Below are 25375 nucleotides of genomic sequence, written 5' to 3'. Positions count from 1 at the left end.
TACTCACCAGAAGTTCACTCCAACACAGAACCCAGAGGAACACCATAATGATGATGGATTAAGTTGTTAGGTTTCCAGGTTTTGGTAAACCAGCAATGTTTTTCCTTTTGCCTTTTTTCAAGCATTTTCATAAATCTGACAGAGTTTTGTAAATATTTTTAGTCCCTATAATGTTTTGACATTTTGTCACACCACAGCCTGAAATTTAAACATATTTTATTGGCAACTGATGTGACAAACCAGAGGCTCATCACTGTTACATGGAAGGAAAGGGATCGCTGGTTTTTCTAAACTTGGGTCTCAGAAGAACACTGCAAATGAGACTTTTTATGGTTTTTCCTCAATACTGGTTTCTTCTTTCCTATCGTCCAAAATGGACGTATTCATTAATTGTTAAAGACGGATGGTGTTGTTCTGGGGACGGCACTGCGACTTCTACAGATTATTGAGCAAACAGGGATTGATCATAAAATGTTGAACAATACAGACAACCCTGAACATTTCCCTTATGAGACTGTTTACCACAACAGAGTGTCTTCAGTCTGAGGTAAATTTTGATTTACTGTAATACTACCTGTTACAGGATAACCTTCCTTTATTTATAGAAATTCAGATTCAAGGAATGTGCAACTGCAATTAAAAAAAAAGTACATAATGTGAATAAAATAGACTATTTACAATATATGAAAACTACAAACTGTGCAAATAACAGCAGACATGTCACTTAAAGTGACTAGATTGTGAAAACAGGAGCTATAAAAAAACATTGAGTTTGTTGGGAACTCTGATGGTTTTGGATTCTATCAGCTGCTGGAAGGAAGGATCTCCTATAACACTTAGGATGCAGCAGTCTGTCACTGAAGGACAAGCTGTTGGTTCATTATGTTTGCTTGTCACATAAAATGAAAATTAAATACATTCGACATTGTTGTTTGAATGCATGTTAAAAAGTTCAATGAGTATGACTAATTTAGCACAAAACTGTGAATTATTTTTCACTTGGCGTCAGGACAATTTCTTACAAGATGAAAAATCCAGAAAGAGCGTCCAGAAATCTGTGTTGAAATGGAGCCAAAAATATAATAACTCTGTGATTAAGTTATTAAAAACTTACTAGTCATATTTTGTCTTCTTCTAGATTTAATCAAACACAGTCGTTCCTTTAATCATGTCATGAAGTGCGGGTGGTAAGGGTTGGTGAGGCAGATGCAGCGGACCCAGGTCTGATGAATAATGATGGTTTTAATGACGAAGCACAGTCCAAACAACGAACAGCAGGCACATGGAAACACTGACGACAACTAGACTCGACACTGACGACAAATAAGCTAAACATTGACGAGGACCCGACGAGGAACAAGGAACACAGGTGGAGTTAAATACACGGGAGGGTAATCACAGAGACGAGACACACCTGGGAACAATCAAGGGGAGGACAGGACAACGAAGAGACTTAAGGACACAGAAAACTCTAAATAAACACAGAAAAACACAGATCCTGACAAATCATAATCTGAGCTCCGAAGACAGTAAAGACTTTGCTGTTTGTCACGAGATCTGCAGATATGTGAAATAATCCTATAGATTTTCTTTGAATCAATTATTAAAGTTAAATTTAAATTAAAGTTATGCGTTAATAAAATCCGAATACAATTTACTCTACCAGGCTAACCGGAAGTTTTTAGTAAAATTTTACTTTGAAGGCACAGAAAGGAAGTCCCCTCTCAGGTGCTTCCATCCTACGTGACGCTACGGTGCCAGGCGGCGTTATGAGCAGAGCTGTGACTCTAAAGACAGAGAAATTCATGGTAGGGGCTTTCCCCCCCCCAACTTTTACAATGGATTATTATGAATTCATTGTATTTATACAATGACATTTTTTTTTAAATCCTCCTCCCCTCCCCCCCAAAAAGATCAGGATTATGAAATCTCTCTGATTGTCATGAAACCGTCAGAAGAGTTGAGAGCATAAAAGGAACTGTGACGGTAAAGAAGGAAGAAGACACACTGATGGAGGAGGAACCGCTGCAAATTTAGTCCGAAAACGTTTGGATTAAACTGAGAAAAACGGAGTTATAATAGTTTAATATCTTTGAGGACTTTTTTGTTTTGTTTTGTTTTTATTTTTTGGGTGCACCATGCGCAATAGATGGACCCGCCGGAGCCTGGTTGTCCTGGTTTTTACATTTTTCATCGTTGTCTTTGTGGATTTCCAATTACGCACCAGCAGCTTTACCAAATCAAACGTGGCTCACCGCCCGTCGGCCGGCGCGCGCCATGGCTCCATCAGGCAGGTTCCCTCCGCGCACAGCTCGGTTCATAACAGAGGCAGCAGCATCAACGGCGGCGGAAGAGAATCTAAACTCAGTGAAAATAACCGAGGAGAGTCGGTGGCTGAGCGCGTCCACGCCACGCAGCCCAAACTCAGACTGGATGACATTTACGTGGCTGTAAAAACCACCGCGAGGTTCCACAAGACGCGTCTCGCGCTCCTTTTGGACACTTGGATCTCAAGGACCAAGGCGCACGTGAGTGTCTGTCTCACTTCTCACCGCCTTATGGAGATCTGATAAGTTCAAACAGTGCAATAATGTCGCCTTAAATGATTAAATTAATACACTTTGATATAGAAGATATAACAGGTTAATTTTACAATAATGTATCTTTTCTACTGAACTGAACTTTCTTCGATCCATCAGGGCTATGTTTACTGGGATAACTGTTTGGGGGGGGGGGGGGGGGGGGGGGTACTTTTAGGAGTAACTTTGCTACGCTGTACTTTTTACTTTTATTTGAGTGACGTTATGATAAAGTGTCACTACTGTCACTTGAGTAAGACTGTGAGTAATTTCACTGAGTAGAGAACAAACATGTTTTAACCAAAAAAGTCCACCAGACACAGACACACACCTGCAATTTCTGTTAAAGTTTTATAAATTTTATAGTGAAAGAAAAATGTTTCCGTTGCCTGATTTTATTATTTCGCAAATTACTACTATTACTACCTACTATTACTGCTACTTTATTCAAAACATTCAAAATATGCCAAAAAGTAAATAAAAGATGACAACGAAAACAATAAAATGCAGATTAGAGCAAAAGTTATTTTATTTGAGTTGTTTTCATTTTGCTCTTTAAAGTATCAAAAGTTCCACTTAGTTGTTGCTTTGGAGATGTAGAAAAATAAAGACTTTTTTCTTTAAAGTTCCAGTTTTTATGTTTTCAAATTTTCCCCATAAGCTAAAAATATCTTGTGCTCTTGTTCCACTGGCAGATTATTTCACTTATAGTAACTTTTCGTCAATATTAGGGCATTGTTGACTTAAGACAAACTTAAAACATTGTGCTGAAAAACTACTTTCAAGTTATTTTTGTTTTATTTCAAGTGTAACGAGATATTAGCTTGAAACTAGGCCAAAAATACTTTGTAAGATTTTGTGTTTTTTGCAGTGCTCCGGTGATACTCTCAAATTTATAATAGTTATGTTTTTTTTTAAGTATCTTTGTGTTCACTGCGTACATTCCCTCAGGTTAAAAGTTTGATTTTTCAGTCTCATTGAGACTTTTACACATTTAGAAGGGCTTGATGTTGTTAAAACCTGTCAAAAGGGCCTGAAGGCAAATTTATCCCAAAAAGTTTTTTCAGCAATGGATTTTATTCCAGCTTAATAAATGTAGACATGAAATGGTGCAAAACCTTCAGTCTCTGTCAAAAAGTCCTTCCATTTGCTGTGTTTACTCTGCAGGTACAGCACTTCATTAAAGATTACGAGGAACACAACATGACTTTACCATGATTAGTCTTTTTTACAGCATACTTTTGTTGAGATCCAGCAAGCCTCACAGCTTTAACTCTGCAGGTCAAAACGTTTCACATAAAATATGTGTTTATGTCACAGAGCCACGTCTTCAGCATGCGGACGTTTGGTTTGTCCAGCTGGGCTCAAAACGGGGAGAGTTGGGGGGGGAAAAAGATCCATAACATTTGAGTTGGTCCTGAAATCATAATTGACTTACATACTGTATACTTGTTTATCAAATAGAGTTATTAAATAAATATAAAATCATGACTGCTGTTTTGATTAAATTGACTTTGTTTTTTCTTTTTGCTGAAAATGTGAAAGCATTCCTCGTGTCATTTCCTGCTTTTTGTCCTTTAATGTAAGTTAGAACGGAGGCTTTGAAGAAAAGTCATAATCATGAATGAAAAAGGAAGGTCATGAGACAGTAACTTCCTCCTCTTTTTTTTTTTTTTTTTTTTAACAAAAAACAGCATTAAGGTTTATTTTTTATTTTTAATCCTTGTATCTCCCCCCAACTTACCTCCAAAAAGTTAACTGTTTCTCAAACACTGTTTACATTTTCAAACCAGGCCACATGTAGTCACGGGAACGCAGCGCTGCACCAGCAGAGCGTTCACAAAGACACAGGAAGCTCTGCAGGCAGGCTGCCTCGGCTGAGGGGAAGCAGCAGCCGCGCAGCGACTCTGCTAACAATACTGAAACGGAAACTGGTCACAGAACAGGAAGTGGAGACACAGATTGCAGAACAGAACGAACCTCGTCACATTTAACACCCTGTTAGGAGCAAAGAAGCAGGGTGAAAGGTCATTATAGAGGCTCCCTGTGTACATACAGTACAGACCAAAAGTTTGGACACACCTTTTAATTCAATGAGTTTCCTTTATTTTCATGACTATTGACATTGTAGATTCACACTGAAGGCATCAAAACTATGAATAACATGTGGAAATATGCACTAAACAAAAAAGTGTAAAACAACTGAAAATATTATATTATATTATATTGTAGTTTCTTCAAAGTAGCAACCTTTTGCTGTGATTACTGCTTTGCACACACTCTGCATTTTCTTGATGAGCTTCAAGAGGTCGTCACCTGAAATGGTTTTCACTTCATAGGTCAACCTGCCCTGTCAGGTTAATAAGTGGGATTTATTGCCTTATAAATAGTCATGAAAATAAAGAAAACCCATTGAATTAGAAAGGTGTGTCCAAACTTTTGGTCTGTACTGTATGTATGTACAAATGTTTATGAGTTGGGTAGTAAATAGTTACATTTACTCACATTTACTTCAGTAACTTTTTATTTCTTAAATGTGCTTTTGGAAGAATTTTTACTATGTTGTACTTTTTACTTTTACTTGAGTAACGTTTCTGGATTCTCTACCCACTGGAAGAAAACCAAACATGGTTTAACCAAAAATTCACCAGATAAAGACACCACATCTGCAGATTTTGTTAAAGTTTCACAAGTTATTTTTTCTACAAACTGATTGTGAAAAAGAAATATTTTGCCTGATTTTGTTATGTATATGAATCATTGGCATTGTCCACCTTAAAACACCAAAATTTCCACTTAAGTTTATATTTTTTGAGCGTCTGATTATGTAATTCTGAAATATTAAATGACAGATAATTTGATCAATTACTCAATACTTGATTATACTTTTTACCAAATATTTTTACTGGATGGCTGCTTTTTTATTTTACTTGAGTAAAAACAGGTCCGTCAAGAATCGAGCAGAACACACGTTGGAAATTATTGAGGATTTTCCTCAAATTACAAACGGTCATAATTATATACACACAGGTTCAAATATATACATACACCCCAACTAATATTTGACCAAATGTCTTGTGGCAAATTGCTGCCAACCACTTGGTTTCTGTAGCCGTCATTATCTAATTACTCTTCTTGGCAGGATTGGTGGTCGGTTTTCTTTAAAGGGGAAGTATTATGTAAAATTAAATTTTTTTTTAGCTTTATATTAGGTTATAATGTTATTTCCTCACTCAGCTCCTTCAGACTAGCCAGGAGGAATTAGCAAACATCTGGCGTAACAGTCCAACGCTCCTCAGAATGCTTGTAAACACATAGTGGAACTTTGTTGTGATTGATGACTTCCTGAAGGCGGAGTTTCAGAAAGAGCAGGAGCTTCTTAAAGAGACAGAGGCCCAATTTCAAGACGTCAGATTAATAAGTAAAATTTCTTTTAAGTTATGTGTGATGAATGCAGCATCTTTAGAACAAAAAATAAACATGAAAAAAATCTGGCATAGTAAAGTGTTTGTGACCCATTCAGAGTTTAATTCACAATATAACAGACAGTTCAATTTAGTTAGCCTGGTTAAAATAGACTAAAAAAGTAAGTTGTACAAAATGTAGACTGTTAAATCTGTGTATTATTGTATTTAGTTTTTATTTTTATTATCGATGGATGATATGGCTTTCTGCCAGGGCGGCATGGCCTGTGGGTTGTATACCACTACAGGAGTGGCTGAGGATGCTAAATGCTAAAGTTGATCTCTAGTTTCCGTTTTTTACCTCAGAGTTAAATTAAAAGACAATTTCATTGTTTTAGGGAGTCTGGACTCCATTTAGCCATTTCTTTGAAAAGTCTTACATGGTCAGAAATATAAAAAATTTTCTGTGCTGAACAGTAGTTATTTGAAGCAACATCATAGATGTATAAAACCTCTAAACTATTAGTAAAAATACACACACACACACACACGCACACACACACACACACGCACCCCCACACGCACACAAAAGAGTATTTGTAATGATTTAGTTCCACCTTAGACTGTGACCAAAGTGAAAAGGTCAATATAAGCAGCTGGTTAAACCTGGAGTGAGTTATTCTACAATATATAAGAATATTCCCTGCATGTTCAAATAAGACTAATTATAGTGGCTTTTTACCATATTTATTCATTCCAACATGAATATTTCAACTAATGATGAAGCTAAATATATATAAAGAGAGATTGCAACCTCAACTAAAGTTAATGCATGTGTACTTACATTAATATTCTATTTGGAGGGTGTTTGTTTTGGAAATATTACCTGGAGCTAGTTCAAAGCAGTTAAACTCTACATGTGAATGACAAAAAAGCTTTGTTATTTTCTTTCTATCACCATCAGAACATTTCCATATCCCAAACACAGTTTATGAATTGGGGATATTTTAAGTTTTACGTTTCTTACTGGGAATGTATTTCTAAACTAAAATAATGCATCTTTGGTCTTCTTCCCACTTTCACCAATATATTGATGTTATTTCTGTCATCTTGTTGCATTATTCGAAGATTACAGGTGTCGAAACTTGGGATGCACCAATATAAATATTTGGGCCGATAACGACATCCGATGTCATTATCGCTGTTGTAAATGATATTTTCAGGTATTATATATATATACACACACACATATATATATATATATATATATATATATATATATATTTATATATATATATATATATATATGCACTGTTTATACACTTTTCTGACACCTTTGGAGGAAAAACAAAGACCAGAAACAGACGGCAACAAGATAAAAACAAATATTGGTTGGTCACATCAGACAAGTTTTATTTATTGGATCGATACCGATATGTTCAAATGTTCAAATGTTAGCGGCGATATATCATGCATTCCTAATCAAAACTTATGGTTTAAAATTATGGTTTAAATATTTGTAATGTTTTATAAAGTACTACTACTAATAATAACCATTATATTTGATTGTTACTTCATCCTAATTCTTTCGTCAACATCCTTTAACACGGGGCAAAACATTCTTCAACAAATCTGGAACTGAATATTTAAGGTGCTTCTACTGGAGTCAAAACATTAATTAAGGCCCTTTGAATAAAACATTAGTTAGTGTTTGTTTCTCTCTTATCTAACAGGTGATTTGTCTCACTCTGAGGTTATTTATTGCCCCCCTGGCAGAGACAGACGAACGCACCAAACGGTTCAGCTTGATGAACTCTGCAAATGGAGTCATTTCCCCAAACCCTCGCAGCAAGCCTCATCAGTTTCTGAGTCCTGCACACCTTAAAGTTTCCACTCTTCCCTTTCACGCTGGATCGGTTTTGAATTATGTAAAAGAAAACACAAAACAAACAAACACACAAAACAACTGTATAATGATTGTAGAACCTTTTAAATGTCTAGGAAATCTGATAGATCAAGACAATGGTGTTTTTTTGTTAAGTAGTTGTTGAACAAATATCACATGACAAGCTTCTCAATTTTTATTGCAATATATAAAAAAATCTGGTCAAAATATATTTTGTACAGTGTTTTATGACAAAAGTAAACAAAACAAAACCATGTAAACATAAAAAAAAAAAAAAAAAAACCTAAAAACTTATTTTGTGCAATATACATACATTTGTCTTAAACTTAACTACTGGTACAAACACAATGGTTTTTAGTATTACAAAGATTAACCTGATGATGAAATCCACTTGTTATGAAATTTATTCCGTTCTGGGGGGTTTTGCACCACCAGATGGCAGTGTTGCACTGCAGTTTGATTTCTGTAGCCATCTGTCTGTCTGGTTGGGTGCAAACGAGGGAAGTAAGGAGGAATCTCAATATGTGATTTACGGTTTATTAGCTGGTAAACATGAGGCTGATTCAGCCAAGTGATGCTTCATAGAGCCTCTTTGACTGTGTGTGCTTCTGCATATTTCACGCTGTTCATTATTCAACCTGAAGTTGGGGAACAATATTAATATTTCACCGAATTGGCTTCCTGTAAAGGGGGTAGCATATCTTGAAATATAACAGCTTCGATAATTGTCCACTAATTAGAATATGTGGTAGAAGAAAACAAAGAATAACTAGTGGTAATTAAAGGAATGTGTTTGTGTTTTATTCTTTTTTTAGACATTCATTTTCACAGACAAAGAGGATGAAGAATTAAGTTCAAAGGGTAAGTAGTTACAGTATTATTAACACAGTTTTACAGAGGCGCACTTTAATAAACATCTATACTGCCTCTCAAAAGTATTCATACACCATCAACTCTACAGATTGTGCCATTTAATAAGCAGGCCAACACAAAGTAATGCATAATTTTCAAAGTGGAAGGAAAAACAACCATGGTATTAACATTTTTTGCAAATAAAAGTCTGAAAAGTCAACAGATTCTCAATGGAATATAGATTTGGACTTTGACTGGGCCACTGCACACCTTGGACTGTGAGGTCCATGGAGTCAAGAACTGGTCTTGACTCCCTGTTAGACATAGCAATGATTATTCACCTATAAGATGGCTTCTGAAGATGGGCTGGGTTTTATTTAGAGGGGTTATGGTAAAGGGGCTGAATACAAATTAACACCAAATAGTTTGCAGTTTTCTTTGTAGTTACCTTCCACTTCGCAATTACGGATTATTTTGTGTTGCCCTATGACAATCCCATTGAAAGACATACAATTTGAAATGCAAGACTGATAAATACATTCACAAGGCACTGTATCTATAGAGTCTCTCTAGATCAGGGCTCAGCAAATGTTTCCATTCAAAGAGCCGCCGCTGCAACAAGATGAAACTCGCCTGGAGCTGCAAAAAAAGATTTGCTAAACATGTACTGCATAAAATGTTTTATGAAAGCTGTCAAAATTAACGTAGGATTGTTTTTTCTTTTTCAGATTTTAGAGCAAAACATCTCTTCTATTACAAGAGAAAAAGAGCTATTTTGTAGAATGAGGCAATCCTTTTGTATAAATATGGATAATGAAGAACGATATGTAGCATATTACAAGCTAGTTACTTTAAAAGTCTCCATACGGACATTTTGCATAAGAACTTATGGAGAAACTCCTAAAATGACCATTTCTCACTGCGCCCATAATCAAAAACATTTCCTTTCTAAATTTCTAAGAGCCGCAGTGGAGGGGCCAAAGAGCCACATGTAGCCGCAGGTTGCAGACCCCAAAGTACCTAGGAGCGCTCGATGCTTTAAGGCACATTTATCTATCATATCTTTCCCACATAAATCATTTTCACATCAACGGAAAGAGCAGACATTTACTTCTTTCAGCATGACATGCACAGAGAGGCACGCCAGTCCGAATTTGAAGGACATCCTCCTGCATGTACACCCCGTCCCCCTCAAAACCTACAACCTTGCTATCCGCTCTCGCACATTTGCTCCTCGCGATGACGCCGAGGGAGATTTACCACTTGACATCCGCTGTAATGCTCGAAACAGGCTCCTCGTCTCCAGCCAGCTTCTCATTTCCAGTCTATTTCGCCAGCTGATATGACAACTAATGGATGGTCAATTTAAACACAAAGTGCCAGGCCAGACCTCATCACCCTAAATCAGCGGCTGACTGTGAGTAAATGGAAGCAGATCACTGCCGCTGGTGCCTCAAAATCATGTGGAGAGGTTTTATAAAAAAAGCTGAAGACCGAATGCGGAGTCGCATTTTGTCCGAGGCTCTTGTGCCAAACACACATTTCATTGTTTCTTCATCTAACTTCTTATTCGCTGTTCAAGTAATCGCATTATTTTTATTTCCACTTTTCTCCTTTTGAACTCATCTTTATTATAGCTTTCCTCTAATTGCTCTTTTAAAAATGATTATTTCTTCCTCTCGCTGCCCAGGTTATAACATGGTGGTAACGGGGTGCCAATCAGATCACAGCCAGCAGGCTCTGTCCTGCAAGATGTCCGTCGAGTACGATGGCTTCATGGCCTCAAACAAGAAGTAAGACGCACTGCAGACCACATACCAGACTGCTCACAGTTCATTCAAAAATGAGAGTGCTGAGGCCCCCAAACTATAGGAATGACTTTGCACAAATTGTTAGGCCAATAAATGTCATTATCATTTGTTCTTGAAATGTTTATGTTGAGTTATGATGTTTTGCTTTTTGTTGTTATCTTAACAACAAGTTCTATTTAAGTGATTTCCTGATTCTACAGGCCTGTGTGTGTGTGTATGTGTGAGTGTGTGTATGTAATACCTTGTGGGGACCATTTTTCTGACACATACTAGCTGTGGGACCCACTGCTCCTTGTGGGGACCAGGCTGATTTTGGGTCAGGGGTCAGATTTAGGACTAAGGTGTGAATTGAGTTTTGGTTAGGGATAGGGTTAGGTATGTAATGGATAGGGATAGGATAAGGGTAATGTGTAGGCTGTAGAAATAAATGGAAGTCAATGGAAAGTCCCCACAAATATAGCAACTAAAACATGTGTGTGTGTGGCTGGTGATTAATTGTGAAATTTGGGGCAAATATGTTCTCACATAGTACATGGTTGCTTTGGATAGTATTTCTTTCCTTAACAAAACAAAAGACATCTCTAAAGAAGCAAATACCTTTTTCACATATTTGGCCCTCCATGGCCCTGGTGATTTTTTTTTATACCCATAATGTAGCTCTTACATGATAACGTTTTAATTCATACAATACACTTTTTATTTGCTTCAAGAGTCTTGTTTTTCATTTTGTTCACCCAAAATAGCTCAACATTAGAATAATAAAATCCTGCTGCCGGATGTGAATTTGAATATCTTGGGCGACACGCCAGTATTTTGCTCGTTGCCAGCCAAAATTTGCATTAGATAGCACACATATATATATAAAGGCTCCGTGACAGTATACGGGCAGTGTGAAATATACGTTTTATTCGTGGAAAATACAGTAAAAGTCAACAGCTTGTGCTTGCTTGTGTGACCAAGGCCCTGATTAACTGTCTCGTTATAATGATGGCAGAGAAAATTAAAGATTTGTTTGTTGTTGGGGTTTTTTTCTCCCCCAGCCCAATTCCAACCCAAACTGAGTAAACATCCACTGGTTTCACTGAAGTGCAGTGGAAGTGGAGACTAAAGCTGTTTGGTTTGGAATACGGCCCTCGTTGGCCGATAGCATGGCAGAGGGGGGAGAAAAAAAGACACGATTTTCATTTGGAACCAACAGATTTGTTACTTGGACTCTGATGTTACGGATGACGTGTTTTTGGTCTGAAAAAAAAAGGGGCTCTGCCATTATGTCCACTAATTGGGATGGGAGAAGTACATCAAGCTGCTTGATTGCTGGGTTTAATATGGCGGAAACATTATGCTTGGATGAGAGAGGGAAACCCGGAACAAAAATAGCTTTATAGCGAGAGCTGCTCTGCAAAAAAAAATTCCATGTCCTTCCAGAGCTTTTGTGACGGTCCAAACTCATTTACCAACACTTGGAGGGAGGAAAGTGTTATGAGCTCCACTTGTACATCTATGCGTTAGTAAATTAAAACTTATTTTTCTACTTTTTGTAGTCAGGCCTCCCCGCATTCTGTTAAAGAAATGACACGAAGAAGAAATGCTGCTCAAGTCTTCCACGCAAGTTTCTGAAGTCCAACAATTTATGATAATTTTTAGTACGATGGAATAAAACCAAAGTCAAAATGTCTTTCTTGCATTATCATTAGAGGAGATGGAGGTTAGGAAGAATGGGGCTGTTTGAAATGGAGTTAGGATTTTCATTTTTATATGTAAATATAGCGGCGTTTAGACATTTACATACACTCATTTTCAATATTACATTTGTTTTAGGTTTGTAATTATGTGTTTGAACTAGCGGTGGAGATTCGATTAAAATCTATAAGGGCGTTAATTGCAAGGTCTTTAATTAATTAATCGCAATTATTCACATTTTAATTGAAAATCATGTATCAGCCAAATAAGCAACACTTTCAATTCAGAAACCCTTTTTGCTACTAAACTGTTGAATAAGTAGACATATGAGCTCAACAACAAAGATATTTATGGTTTTTACTCTGTTATTTAGATTTTTCAGTTATCAGACTGGTGCAAAGTTTTATACCCATCATTCATGGAACGCCTTTGAAAAAAATACTGCTTTTGAAATGTGGACGCTGACATTGGAGACGTCTGTGTTCACTGCTACATGTTTAGCATTGGGATGGTATCTCTGGTGATAAGCTAATTCCTCTTAGCACAACTTTCACACAACCATAGTCTTTTCCGGCGTCCCATCAGATAGTATTTTGAAGCAAAAATTAAACGCTTCTTGCCTCACAGAGGGTTAATTTTGTTGTCAATTACTTTCGTTTGCAAATGTTGCTTGTGCGTCAGCTTTACGGTTATACCAGGAACAAATGAATACAAGGGTTCCAGCTCAGGATTTTTTAATAAGAAAAAAAAAGTTAATTTAAAATTTTGTAACACATTTAATAAGCAGCCAGAATTATTGAAGAACGTTCTAGATGGTTTAAAAAAATCCACACATGGCTTGTGTGAATTAGTTATAGGGACATTTAACCAAATGTAAGTATATTCAAGGACACATTTGAGTCTGTATGTATATTCTTGACCCTGTATGTATATTCTTGACCCTGAATATGTATATTCTTGACCCTTTGGAAACTTGTGTTCCCAATCACTGTTTCTTTAAAATCAGTCAACTTCTTTACAGCATTATGATTAATCCCTTTAAGACCCCTAAATTACATGACATTCAACTCCATGATAGATATGTACGTGTCTAATTGGCACAGTGATATCAAATTTTAACTTTAAGGGAACTAGTGTTGATGTCTGAATTCAACAGTAAAGTTCTATCTCTTCAAACTACAAAAAGCTAAGAAAAATATGTATAATAATTACAGTCCCACAATAGATTAAAGCAGCCATTTTGAGATTTATAGCCACGCCTCTTGGTTCTGAAATTTATAATCTATCTTCTATAAATGGAGTTATATAAAATTATATATATATATATATATATATTGTGCAAAATAACCCTTAATGTGGTTTGGTGTGAGTTTTCTGTTTGCTAATACAGTATTGAAGTCTGCTGAGGACTTAACATGGTTCTCTGGTAAGAAAGCAATCACAGAGGAATAATTGGGGCACTAACTGGAGATGGATTATAATGCTTATGTTCTGTTTTTCCTCAAGATGAATAGGAGACAAACTAGCTGCTCCAATAACACTCTCAAGACAGCAACTTTTTTAGCACTCAAGGATCTCTAGCATACAAATCAACGGCTCCATAGTGTTCACACAATGTCAGTTTGAGCTTAAAGCAATAAATGCAAAGCAGTAACAAAAAATGTACTATAAAGTTTTACTGTTGACTTCAGTCATTACTTGGTTTAGCTGCTGCACATTGTCTTCTTGGTAGTGCTGCAAGAATGAGCCAACATAGTGAAAAAGCACTTTTGAAAGCGTTAATGTGCCTGGCTGCAAATATCCAAATAGGTGTAAGTTTTTTCCCCTTTGTTCTGCTTTTCTTCAGGTGGTTTTGCCACGTTGACGACGATAACTATGTGAACCCCGAGGGTCTCCTCTCTCTGCTCTCAACGTTCCCCCAGGAGGGCGATATCTACGTGGGCAAGCCGAGTCTGGACAAACCCATCACCGCTCATGAACTGCTGGACGGAAATAAAACGGTATGCTGACTATTTACTGTTATCGTCGCCTTTTTTATTTATTGAATTTCAGCCCTGAGACTTTAATACCTTTGCCATCTTGTAGTAATACATTAAGAAATAAAGGTGACTAAGACTAAAAATATATTTATTTTAAATAAATAAATACATAAGTCAATAGCATTTTGTATATAAGAAATATGTATTGAAATAGAAAAAAAAACTCTTGAAGGTTTGTCACAAATTTTCTAGGCAACATAGCAGTGGTGGGCACAGCTAGCTAAAAGGTTATTTCCACTAATTATTAACATTAGCTAAGTGTTACAGCAAGAATGAATAAAATTCAAGCCTGGGAAAACATTTTCCAACATAATTCAGTGGATGAGAGACTAAGTAATAATGACAGTCTATGTACTACTTGATTTTATGTTGCTTTTTGTGTTTTATCTTGATCCTGAGCAAGACATGCTTAATATGTCTGTAACTTAACTTAAGGGCCTTTTAGCCCAGTTGAAAATCAATAAAATGCTGAAAAGTTAGCCAAAGGTTAGCAGATTAGTAGATGTATGCTAACCACTGTAACATAGTATAAATAGTTAAACACATAAATACCTTAATTTCCGGACTACAAACCGCTACTTTCTTCAAACACTTTGAAAACTGCGTTGCGGCTAATAGACAACTTTTTACCAACAACAACGAATCTGTTTAGAGACCAACGTGACAACTAGAGCGGCAACAAAAAAGAGAGACCGACAAAATGTTTCACAAAGTAAAGCTGAGGCTGTTTAATTCAGATGCAGAAAAAGACAACTTTCTTGGTTTTAGTGTGAAGATCACTGACTTTTCCCTGCAGGCTACTGTAGTTCACTTTGAGCAGCCATGTTACGCGCACCATTCGGAAAAATAATTAATGTTGCGTTATTGTGTATAATACCAGTAAGTATTTCATTAAAAGTCTATATTATATGTATCATATTATAGACAATATGCAGTTCGAGGGCGTGGCTCTTTTATTCCGGTCGGCTCAATAGTCTTAAAAATCCCGCCACGTTTTTATGAACTTTAGTCATGGTACGTAATTTCTTTAAAATCTTTAAATATTTGTAGCAGTCATTCAAAATCCATGAGTTTAGCCACCGGGCACCAGAGACGAGGAATGCAAATAATTTGTGTTTGTGACATCCATCGGCTCTCCTGAGGAGCATTTTTGAGTGATTAGTGTCTGATTTGAATGCACACAAAAGCAGCGCTGCACACAAACAAGGAGGTTTCTTTAAATACACAACAGGTGCTGGGTGTCAGGATAGTAATGAGCATAGATCTATTCATGTCGGCGTGTGTGTGTGTGTGTGGGGGGGGGGTGTGCGGGTGAGAGTGTGTGTGTTTGTATGCGCAAATTCATCCACAAGCTAACAGAATTAACGCCTATGTTGCGTTTAAGTGCATCATGATTTCAGTAAGCTCTCTGCACTTTTCAATCTCTTGTTCATATCTCGAAATTGCTCTCTTCATCTCTTTGGTGTCACATTCTCTGCTCTGATTGCATCCATTTATATTGAAAACAGATCTTTATTAGTCTTTGCTTCCTGTTACTCTCCTGCTCCCTCTCTTTCCTTCCTTCTTTAGCTCGCTCATTCTCTGGAGGAGAAAATAAAGACAAATGTCAGGCTCCTCTGCCTCTACCCCTCCCTTCTCTCCCTCTCTATCTTTTTTTTGGTATCTAGCTGTATGTCTCTTTTCGATTTCCTGGCACTATTAAGAAGCAGCGGGGGGATAAAAGAAGGAATGGGGGGAGGAAAGAAAGAAAGCAGAGGGAAATAAAGAAACAACCAAATTAAAATAGGGTCTAGGATGAAAGGAATGGTGTAAGCAGTTTAAAATTCAATGAAAGTAATTCACAGAAAGTATTGCATTTCTGAACGTATACGGTGCCAGCAGTAGCACTCATATTCCTTGAAGTTTACATTTTGGCTAATTACAATCTGAAACTTTAATGAACTTTATTAGGATTTACGGTAAAAGACAAACTCGGAGTCCTTCACAACTTTGAAAGACAAAGATGTCCGTATAAATAAAAGTTTGCAGTTTGACGTGCATTTGTATTCAGTCTCTGTGAGTCAATGCTCTCAGAACCACTGTTCCCTGCAGTCACAGCCGCAGGTTTTTTTTTTTTTTTTTTTTGCAGTACGTCTCTTCCACATTTGCACATGGAGAGACTGAAGTTTTTACAACAGAGCCAGCTCAGGCAGACCGGATGGAGATCCCCTATGCGCAACTATTTCCAAGTGGATTTAGGGTGGAGTTTGACTAGGCCATTCGAACATGAATATGTTTAGCTAAAACCGTTTCATTTTAGCTCTGGCTGTATGTTTAGCCTTGGTGGACGGCCAAGCTTTGTTGCACTTTTTAAGTGTTCAGATGATAAATTGAACTTTACTCCTGAAAGCCGCAGTATGTAACTTTCACAAAATATGTTTGTTACATATTTGTTAAAACTGTAACCATTTTGTGACAGTATAATGAGAGAAAGATAATCTGTGGGAAAAAAAAAAAATCTAGTTCCATCCATTGATTTACTCCCACAACCCTACAGCCAATGAATGGGTGAATTTAAATGTAATGAACTTAACACTTGAAGTGAATGCATTGACATTGTTTACTGATATTCTGCAAAATCTAAAACGCTTTAGTCCAAACGGTTACTTGGATGTTGTTGTTTGTAAGTTTGTGCGTCTTTATGCTGTCTGTCAGGTGAACGTGCGGTTCTGGTTCGCCACGGGAGGTGCCGGGTTCTGTCTGAGTCGAAGGCTGGCAGAAAAGATGTCTCCTTGGGCCAGGTACAGATAAATATAAAAAAATGTGTGTGTGTGTGTGTGTGTGTGTATGTGTGTACTTATCTGTCATGAACGCCACCATGAGTGTGAACAAAGGCAGCTAAGCTAACGTTGCTGGCAAGGCTGAAACGTGTATTGAAGGCAGGTTGAAACATGACATGTCATCTATCAAACTTGGTAACTGTTTATTAATACGGCTTACACAAGTGGTTGAAAAACACATTAGCTTCCTTCACACAGAATTACCATGGAAACTTGTAGCCACAGCTATCACATTCAATGGTAGCTTAATTAAACAGGACTATTTTATGTAGTTTCACAACTATTTTTTCTGCCATTTACTTCGGTCTATGCAGAAAACATTGGGGATCAATCACAGTTAACATGGGATCTGGTTGAATTCTGACTCAAACATTGGGGACAATTAATTAATAGGAAAATCAACTATTTAGAAAAAAGACCCAAAGACTTCCATTCTTTTTTCTTTTTTCTTATCACAGGAGCGCGCAGCTACTATGATCATGTACATTCCCGCAAACACGAGAGTTCTCGAACAGGAAAGCAAGTGTTTTTAGCTGTGTTAACCTGCAGCTTGATTTTTATTTCAAGAAAATAAACTAATAAACGTATTAAACTGCATAAGGCATAAAACAGGAGTCCAAGGTAAATCTCTGCTGTCTGCAAGACTGTATTTATTCTGCATTCAAAGAGGTGAGACTAATGGCTGCCCAGGGCTACGTGTTGGGGGACTGAGTCCAAAAACACTAAGTACTGTGGGGTAAAAAAAAAAAGGTCAGCACTAAAATACAAGTAATGAATAGTTAATAGACCACAAAATGCAAATTCACCTGAAATGCCCCTCTACAATAAAAGTTGAACTTTTCGGGGAGCAAGTTTTCACCTAAAAGAGCAAAATTCAAAGTTCTCTAAAAACGCAATCTCTTCCAGCGGCCCGCACTTCGAGCGGACATCGGCCAGAATCCGTCTCCCGGACGACTGCACCGTGGGTTTTATCGTCGAGAAGATGCTGGGCGTCGCCATGGTCCACTGTCCTTTGTTCCACTCGCATTTAGAAAACCTGCTTCTAATAAGTCAAAGAAGCCTCCCACAGCAGGTACGGCGACACACAATCCCCGCCGAACGCGCAGAGACCGACTCAGTTGCTCCTTCTCTTATTGCTGCGCGTATTTGCATTTGTTCTCTGCAGGTAACCCTGAGCTATGGGATGTTTGAGAATAAGATGAACAGCATCGAGGTAAAGGGAAGCTTTTCTAAGGAGGAGGACCCCTCCAGGTTAGTCTCTCCTTCCATCCATTTGCAAATGAGAAAGATATGTGAGCAGTGTCCTACTGTCTAAATGAACGTATTTAGTGTCTTTGAATTCCACTGAAGCCTCGGGCAGCAGCTGTGTGGTCTTGGTGGGCGCGCACAGTGGACCAGCAACGTGTGAGAGAGACTCAGGCTGTTTCTGTGAACTGTTGAACTTCCTACGGCTGGTGTTTGCTAATGTTAAAATTGTTCAAGTCATTATGGAAAGGTTATGGTGCAGAAAAAAAACAACAAAAAACAAAACATCGCCTAGAGCTGTGCTTGTACTTTCCTGATATCTGGCATGTTATTTGAAGTAAATCAAATTTTAAAAAACACAATTTGGAGATTCTGGGAAAATTTCACTCACACCAAGCTGCGGTAATGGCATGTTCATGAGAAAATGTTAAATGCATGAGATATGTTGGCCTTGAGGTGAAGAAGAAGCCTTTCCTGCTTTTAGAGGGCAGGGATTGTAACAAGCACTATTGCAGAAGATGTTTGATGACCATGAAGAGAACTAGAATCAAGGTTCACACTGTGGAAGAACCACAATCCTGGTATTAATGGCTCTCAGCTCAGCATTCAATTACAGCTGATGTTTTCATTAAACATAGAATTGCCCAAACTCAATTTATGAAAATAAATTGGATTAATGAAAGCACAACAATTTTGGAAAACCTCATGTTTTTCCTGTGAGACGTTTTTGCACTAGGATGAGGTGGGGTTTTTTTGGCCGTATCACAATAGATTCATTTAGCGAAACTGTAATGGAAACTCTTCTATTGCACCACGCGAGTCACGTGATCGACCGCCCGATGTTACTACTGACAAAAACGACGCAGAAGACGACCGTAAGCAGTAGGCGGATGATGGTTTGTTTTTTGTTGTCTTTCGGACGATGTGCAGCTGGCTCTACCAGAGCTCTCACAGCATCACACAGTTCATAAAAAGCTGTGTGTCATTCCAACGTGTTGAATCCATAGCTCTGATGTAAAATGACCGACTACAATTTCCCCAAAACGTAGCCGCTCCCAAGTATAAGGACCTTGTCACGCCAACGCCGGAATAAGACACCAACGTCCCTTCTGATTGGCTCATCGATGATGAGCGTTAGCGCCACGGCTGATTTATGAATATACTTCATTCATAAATCAGCCAAGCATATAACTGTTTACATTCGCCGCTGCCATGACTTTTAATGATGACTTTTAATCATGTGAACAAGCTTATTTACGTGTGATTGTAATTTAATGCCTTATTTAATGGAAACACTGTAATTGCAAAATTGTGTTTTTTCGACATTAGCACAAAATCCACAGAGATCTGCACATATTTGTAATAGAAATGCAGCTACTGTTGACAACAGGTATATTACTGGAGTCACTGGAGAACTGGATCAGGCTCTCTTCTACAGTACTTGACTAGTTTGAGTCTTGTTTAAAACACAGGGACTTCTTTGTGTCAATAAGTAATTTTTCATCAGAGTTGACAAAAATCACATGTGGGGTTCCCCAAGGTTCTATCCTTGGGCGACTCTATTTGTCACCCTACATGCTCCTTGTAGCTCAGATAATAATAGCAAACAAGATAATTACCATAGCTATGCAGATGACACACAGCTCTACATTACAAGGATAGATGCATAGAACAAATGGGTGTCATAAATTTCTTCAGTTGAATAAAACTAAAAATAAGCTAATTATTTTTGAACCAATGGATGTGTAATAAAGAGTCAGCACCCAGGTACAGCTATTACTGCTAGAAACTATATTGATCAGACCTGATATCTGGGTTTTAACCTTCAGGGACACAAAGACAATTACAAAGCCAGCCTTCTATCACCTGAAGAACATTTCTAGGACCAATGTCCCAGCAAGATGTTGAGAAACTCATCCATGAATTAATCTGAAGTTACACTGATTACTGCAACACTATCCTCACAGGTCTGAATCATTGTCAGGTTACAAGTCAAGCCATTCTGCGGACTAATATTTCCAGACCTGCCGATGTTGACGTGACTCTTTACTCTGTTTTCTGCAGGTTTAAAACTGTCCACTGCATCCTGTATCCTGCCACCAGCTGGTGTCCTCCGGTCACTTGAGAGAAAGCTCTTTTCCTGCTGGGTAAAAAGAAAGAATCGTTCCCTGGATATTTTTTCTTCTGCGCAGAGGGGGAAAAAAAAACATGATTTATTTTCATGGAATACAGAAGGAACTGGGGTCGAACCAAATATTCAACATGATGAAACTGTGTCCTCCCACAACTCATGAATGCGTTGCATGTTCGGCGTAAAGCACTGTAAAGACATCTCCTCTATTCTTTCACTGCTGTTTTTAAACCTGCTACAAAAAATAATGTTTTGTCTTTTTTTACTTTAACTTAAGCACTTAATAAAGGGAACAAATATGTGATTTTTTTGTTTTCAAGATTTTCATGACTTCTTGGCAGAGATTTCTGGATAATAATGTTTCAGTTTAACAGAAATTACTTTTTTTATGTGAATTATGCTTCTAATTGTCAACAATGTTCATTAATCAATGCGGGCAGCAATAAAGTAATGCGAACCGTTACGGGTCGAGCCGACGCGCCGTCGTGGTGTGTTTACTGTTCTGAAGGAGATATCGTCCTTGCACCTACAGCATGAAGCCTGCACACAATGAACCGCCTTGACTCACATCTCCCTCGGCCAAACCTCTCATCCTCTCCTTTATTTTCTCACTTCCTCCCTCCCTCGACACCTCCATCTGTCTCGCTGCCCACCGCTCCCTCCTCCTTTCCTTTCCGTTTGCTACGCATCAGCCGTATTCCTGAACACCTCGAGGCGGAGAGCGCCCGAGAGCAAAACGCTCTTCCACTCTTCCCTGATTGTCATGTTTATTTTTGAAATTCATCCCCCCACCCTCACCTAGCCTCCGCTCCTTCACATTGACAGCAAAACACTCAAAGTGGGATGATGAGAGCAACCGACGTTCCCGGTCTCCTGTTGAGAGAAGAAAGCGGCCTGCGTTCGCAGGGAAAGGAAATCTCATCAAGTCGGACAGGTCGGGTTCAGAATACCAACTGATATGCACGCAATCAGGCGTCGGGGTAGGAATGAACGGCGGGGGCCGTGCGAAGAGCACCTGAGGAGAGTGATGACACCACACTCGCCGGCCCGTAGTTTGCTTGTTTGGTGTGAATGGAGACGTGATGAATACAAATAACGTTGTCGGAAGCGTCCGGGTCTGACCTTGCCTGCAGAAGACGGAAGTTAGTTTGGAGAGAGCGTGTGACTTTAAGAGATAATGATGGAAGCATGAAGACCCACTTGAGAGGAGTAAATAGGAAGTTGAGTTGATGGGAAATGTAAAGTCGATTGATGGGAAAAGTGCTGTTTTTTTTTCCTCCTACATTTGTTTAATTCAGTGTGTTTCACATTTTATCAGTGGGAAATAAGATGTTGAAGTATGGAAGTGTTTAACTGCCAGAGCTTGGACAAAAATTCGGACAACTTTCAAGTCCTAGCAAGATTTTTAAGAAGTTATTACGAGACATATCTCAGTAAAATGTAAAAATCTTTTCCTGTAAATAAGACCTATTGTAACAAAACACTAAGACAGTAACATCTGATTTTTTTATATGTCATCTAGAAGAAACGAGGTAAAAAGAAGAGACATAAGTCGGCACCTGTCAGAGGAGAGTGTCGTTACATCTCGTTAAAATTAGAAAGTTTTCTTATTTCAACGAGTTTTGTATCTTGTTATAATGAGAAAGTTTATCGTGTTAACTAGTTTTGTATCGACAGCGATAAAGTTTTCACGTTTCATCAGGTTTTGCAGCTATAATGAGAATTTTTTGCATTTCAACAGGTTTCTCTTTAAAACGAGAGTTTTCTTGTTTTATTGAAAAACTTTCTTGTTATAGTGAGATACCTCTCTTGAATACATTTCCCAGCTCTGGCAGTGAAACGATTCCACAATAAAGAGCTCATAGTGAAGATCTTTAAAGGTAAAAAAAAAAAAAAGTCACGTTGGTGATTGTCATAATGGAAAGGGAAATGTCAAATGAGCTCTCAGGATAGTCTGGATGTGTTGTACGTCTTTATTTGGGGGGAGAATTCAGATTTCACCCATCAGATTTGGTCTGATGGGTTTGACTGAGACATATGTTTGAAAGCAAAGTTATTTGAGAAACAAATCTTTGTTTTTGTGTGTGTGTATGTGTGTGTATATTTTATTGTTAAGGCTAAGGATGGCAAACAGTGATGCGTATATAATTCATGCCTACGTCGAAGCTGCCTTGGCCGTATGCATTTAAACTATGTAGAATTTATCCTTACGTGACACCAGAAACTTGATTTTGGGTTTATCAGAGAATAACAGTGGAGAGCAAAAAAGAACAAAGACACTTTGTATTTCACAATAAACATGTATGATTAAGAGGATTTCTCAAATAAATCAGATGGACCCCTGAAACGTAAACGGCTTTCAGTTTACACACGGACCTTCTCAATGAGTTCTTCACTCTTTAATCTACTCTTGGAATGGATTTATATTAACATCTTCTTTAAAATGTGTGCAGACAAGCTTTGGCACTGCTACAGTTCCATATGTTCGTGTCATATACGCAACAAACTGTTTAAACGCACAGATTGATGCTTTTTTCCCCCCTTCTTTCATTTACTAGGAATTACAGTGGCAGAAAATTCAGGTATTTGATGTCTAATTATATAACACTTATCCTTTTGTATAGATAAGAGATTTTTAAATTGAGTTTTTTTTTGTGGTCTGCTAATCCGTGAGGTCTCAAAGAAGCCTTCCCATGTGTTGTGTCTGCACGTCTTTCCTTTTTGCCCTTCTTTTGGCGGTGCCCAAAGGGGTGAGAGGTTTGTGTCCCCCTGCCCACTGCTTGCCTTTGACCCGAGTATAGTAGATTTAAGGCCCCTGCTGTCCATAATCAGGACTAACTGTGGGAGCAGGGGACCGGGTCAATTGGAAGCAGAGTGTTACAGCTGTCAGAGGAGCAGTGCCCCTCGTCTCCTCTGTCCGTCACATTAAATCGATGGGGGCTTTTCAAAGGGCACGGAGGAAGAAATGATGCCCAGGAAGAATAAAATGATGGAGGAGCCAACAGGGGGACACTGACAGCTAGGCAGATTTCTTTTTTAATGTTTTTCCCTAATAAAGACGCAACACAAATAAAATCCTCAAAGATTTGGCAAACCTTGAACAGCACGTAGGCATAACAGGCGATTCTCTACAGCTGCTTTTGTCCAGTTTATCCAGCAGGAGGTTCTCAGTCCACATCAGTGAATCTCCACAGGGCTTCCTTTTAAGCCATTTGAGGTTTTTTTTTAAAAGGTATGCTGCATTTTTATTAAATATTTTCCCTTCTAAGGCTTCAAAAGTATTGAAAGGATTGTATATATTCTACAAGAATGAAGAGAATTCCTCTCAGAAGAAGTCATGTCAGTCTTTCCTTACAGGCTTGGCTGGGGAGTTCTCGCAACTTGTTTTATCTGGGAGGAACTTTTGTCTTGTGCAGTCTCATCAACTTGAAGCGGGTATGGTCAATGTGGAAAAGCACATTTCCTTTTTCCACATTGTGCTGGGGAAACTGGGAATAGTTCCCCGCTGGTGCAGACTGTCCAGACGTTGTCCTCATCTTGCCACTTCCAACAAAAGAAGACATTGAAAAGCACTCTTGATAAACGCGAACACGCCTTTAGACCGCTGCCTCAGTCTACACAGCTACTGCATGACTGTTTACAGGCACTGCAAAATCAGAACATGCAACGCTCACGATGACCTTATTGTGTCGTATTCCCAACGATTTTAATTTTGTTTTTTTGTTTGTTTCTTAACATTCTTAATGTTTAAGCCCCACCACATCTGCTCTCAGGTCACACATTCATTTTTCTTTAGATGTTCCAAAAACTAAACTACAAAATTGTGATATTGCTTTTGTTGTTATGGCTTTTATTGACAAAAAAAAAAAAAATCCCCCAAAGCTTTAAAAATGTAACCGGGTCATTTTTATGACTGACTTTTATTCCTTGGCATTTGTTTGTTTTCTACATGTATTTTGATTCTACTACATCTACTACTGCATTTTACTGTTTTCTTAAATTATTATACTACTTTGTTAGTCTTTACTCATTCTTACGGCCTCTTTGTTTTGTGGTTTTACTCTATTACGAATATTACTTTATTGCTCTTGAATAATTTTAGGCATTGCTGCGCAGCTCTTTTCTGAAAGTTATATATATGTAAAATCAACCATAACATTCGTACCATGGTATAACCAGCGCTGCCTTTGGTATCAACATGTCCTACATGTGTAATCATCCTGTAAAAGTCATCAACTTACCCAACAGCTGGAGTTTTCTCACTCCATGACGTCATCTTGTCTGGTTTTCAGCGGCTGAAGTTTCTCTCTCTCTCCATGGTCCTGCGGGTCAAACAGTCCCCAGTAAGTGGACAATCTGTACTCCTCTGCAGTTACATCGCCACGTAAGCAAGTTTGCTGTGGTTCGATTCTCAGTGTAGGAGTTCCTGGTCAACCAGGCAACCCATTACCTCCTGCTTCTGGAGTATTCCCAGTTTGCCTATCTGGCCTCTGTTCCTGTTTATCCTGCAGGTCCTGTTGTTCATCTTGCACATTTTCTTGGTCATTAAATCTCTCATAACTCTTCCTGGATTGTGGTCTGAGTTCTGGGTCCAAAGCATATATTGCCTGTTTTTGCATTTAAAAAAAAAAAAAGACTTGATTTTTGTATGTTAATAATGCATTTGCCAGGGGAAAGAGTTTGTGGATAAACCTGTGGTTGGTAAGTAATTTTAAAGTACATTTGACTTTCTGTGTTTTCAGTTGTCGGGGTTTAAATCTGCAATTTGTGTATTTCTGAAAAGTAGACTCCTAAAAATTTGGTCAAACAATCATTTGGCAAGACAAATGGTGCTAATTTTGACATGATTTGTCAATTCAGCTACTGAATAAAAATATGAAATTGAGGATGTCTTATTCCAAACAGCAGT

The 25375-nt window shown here is 38.1% G+C and overlaps 1 protein-coding gene across 1 annotated transcript; it reads left to right on the top strand.

The window, feature by feature from the left end:
* Positions 1-1734: 1734 nt before the first annotated feature.
* On the top strand, positions 1735-25031 carry mfng (MFNG O-fucosylpeptide 3-beta-N-acetylglucosaminyltransferase). The gene is made up of 8 exons (XM_028018840.1): positions 1735-2528; positions 8705-8750; positions 10432-10534; positions 14079-14232; positions 16966-17051; positions 17997-18162; positions 18256-18341; positions 20400-25031. The coding sequence occupies exons 1-8, from the start codon at positions 2139-2141 to the stop codon at positions 20458-20460; spliced, it is 1092 nt and encodes a 363-aa protein (XP_027874641.1). The 5' UTR covers positions 1735-2138; the 3' UTR covers positions 20461-25031.
* The last annotated feature ends 344 nt before the right edge of the window (positions 25032-25375 follow it).

The sequence above is a fragment of the Xiphophorus couchianus genome, chromosome 5, assembly GCF_001444195.1.
Source record: "Xiphophorus couchianus chromosome 5, X_couchianus-1.0, whole genome shotgun sequence".
In the NCBI taxonomy this organism is placed as follows: domain Eukaryota; kingdom Metazoa; phylum Chordata; class Actinopteri; order Cyprinodontiformes; family Poeciliidae; genus Xiphophorus; species Xiphophorus couchianus.
This window is presented reverse-complemented; position numbering and strand designations above follow the sequence as displayed.

Coding starts and splice junctions, on each gene's coding strand:
- mfng (XM_028018840.1), top strand. CDS start 2,139: ATGCGCAATAGATGGACCCGCCGGAGCCTGGTTGTCCTGGTTTTTACA. Junction 14,233..16,965: donor TGCTGGACGGAAATAAAACG/GTATGCTGACTA, acceptor GCTGTCTGTCAG/GTGAACGTGCGGTTCTGGTT. Junction 18,163..18,255: donor AAAGAAGCCTCCCACAGCAG/GTACGGCGACAC, acceptor TGTTCTCTGCAG/GTAACCCTGAGCTATGGGAT.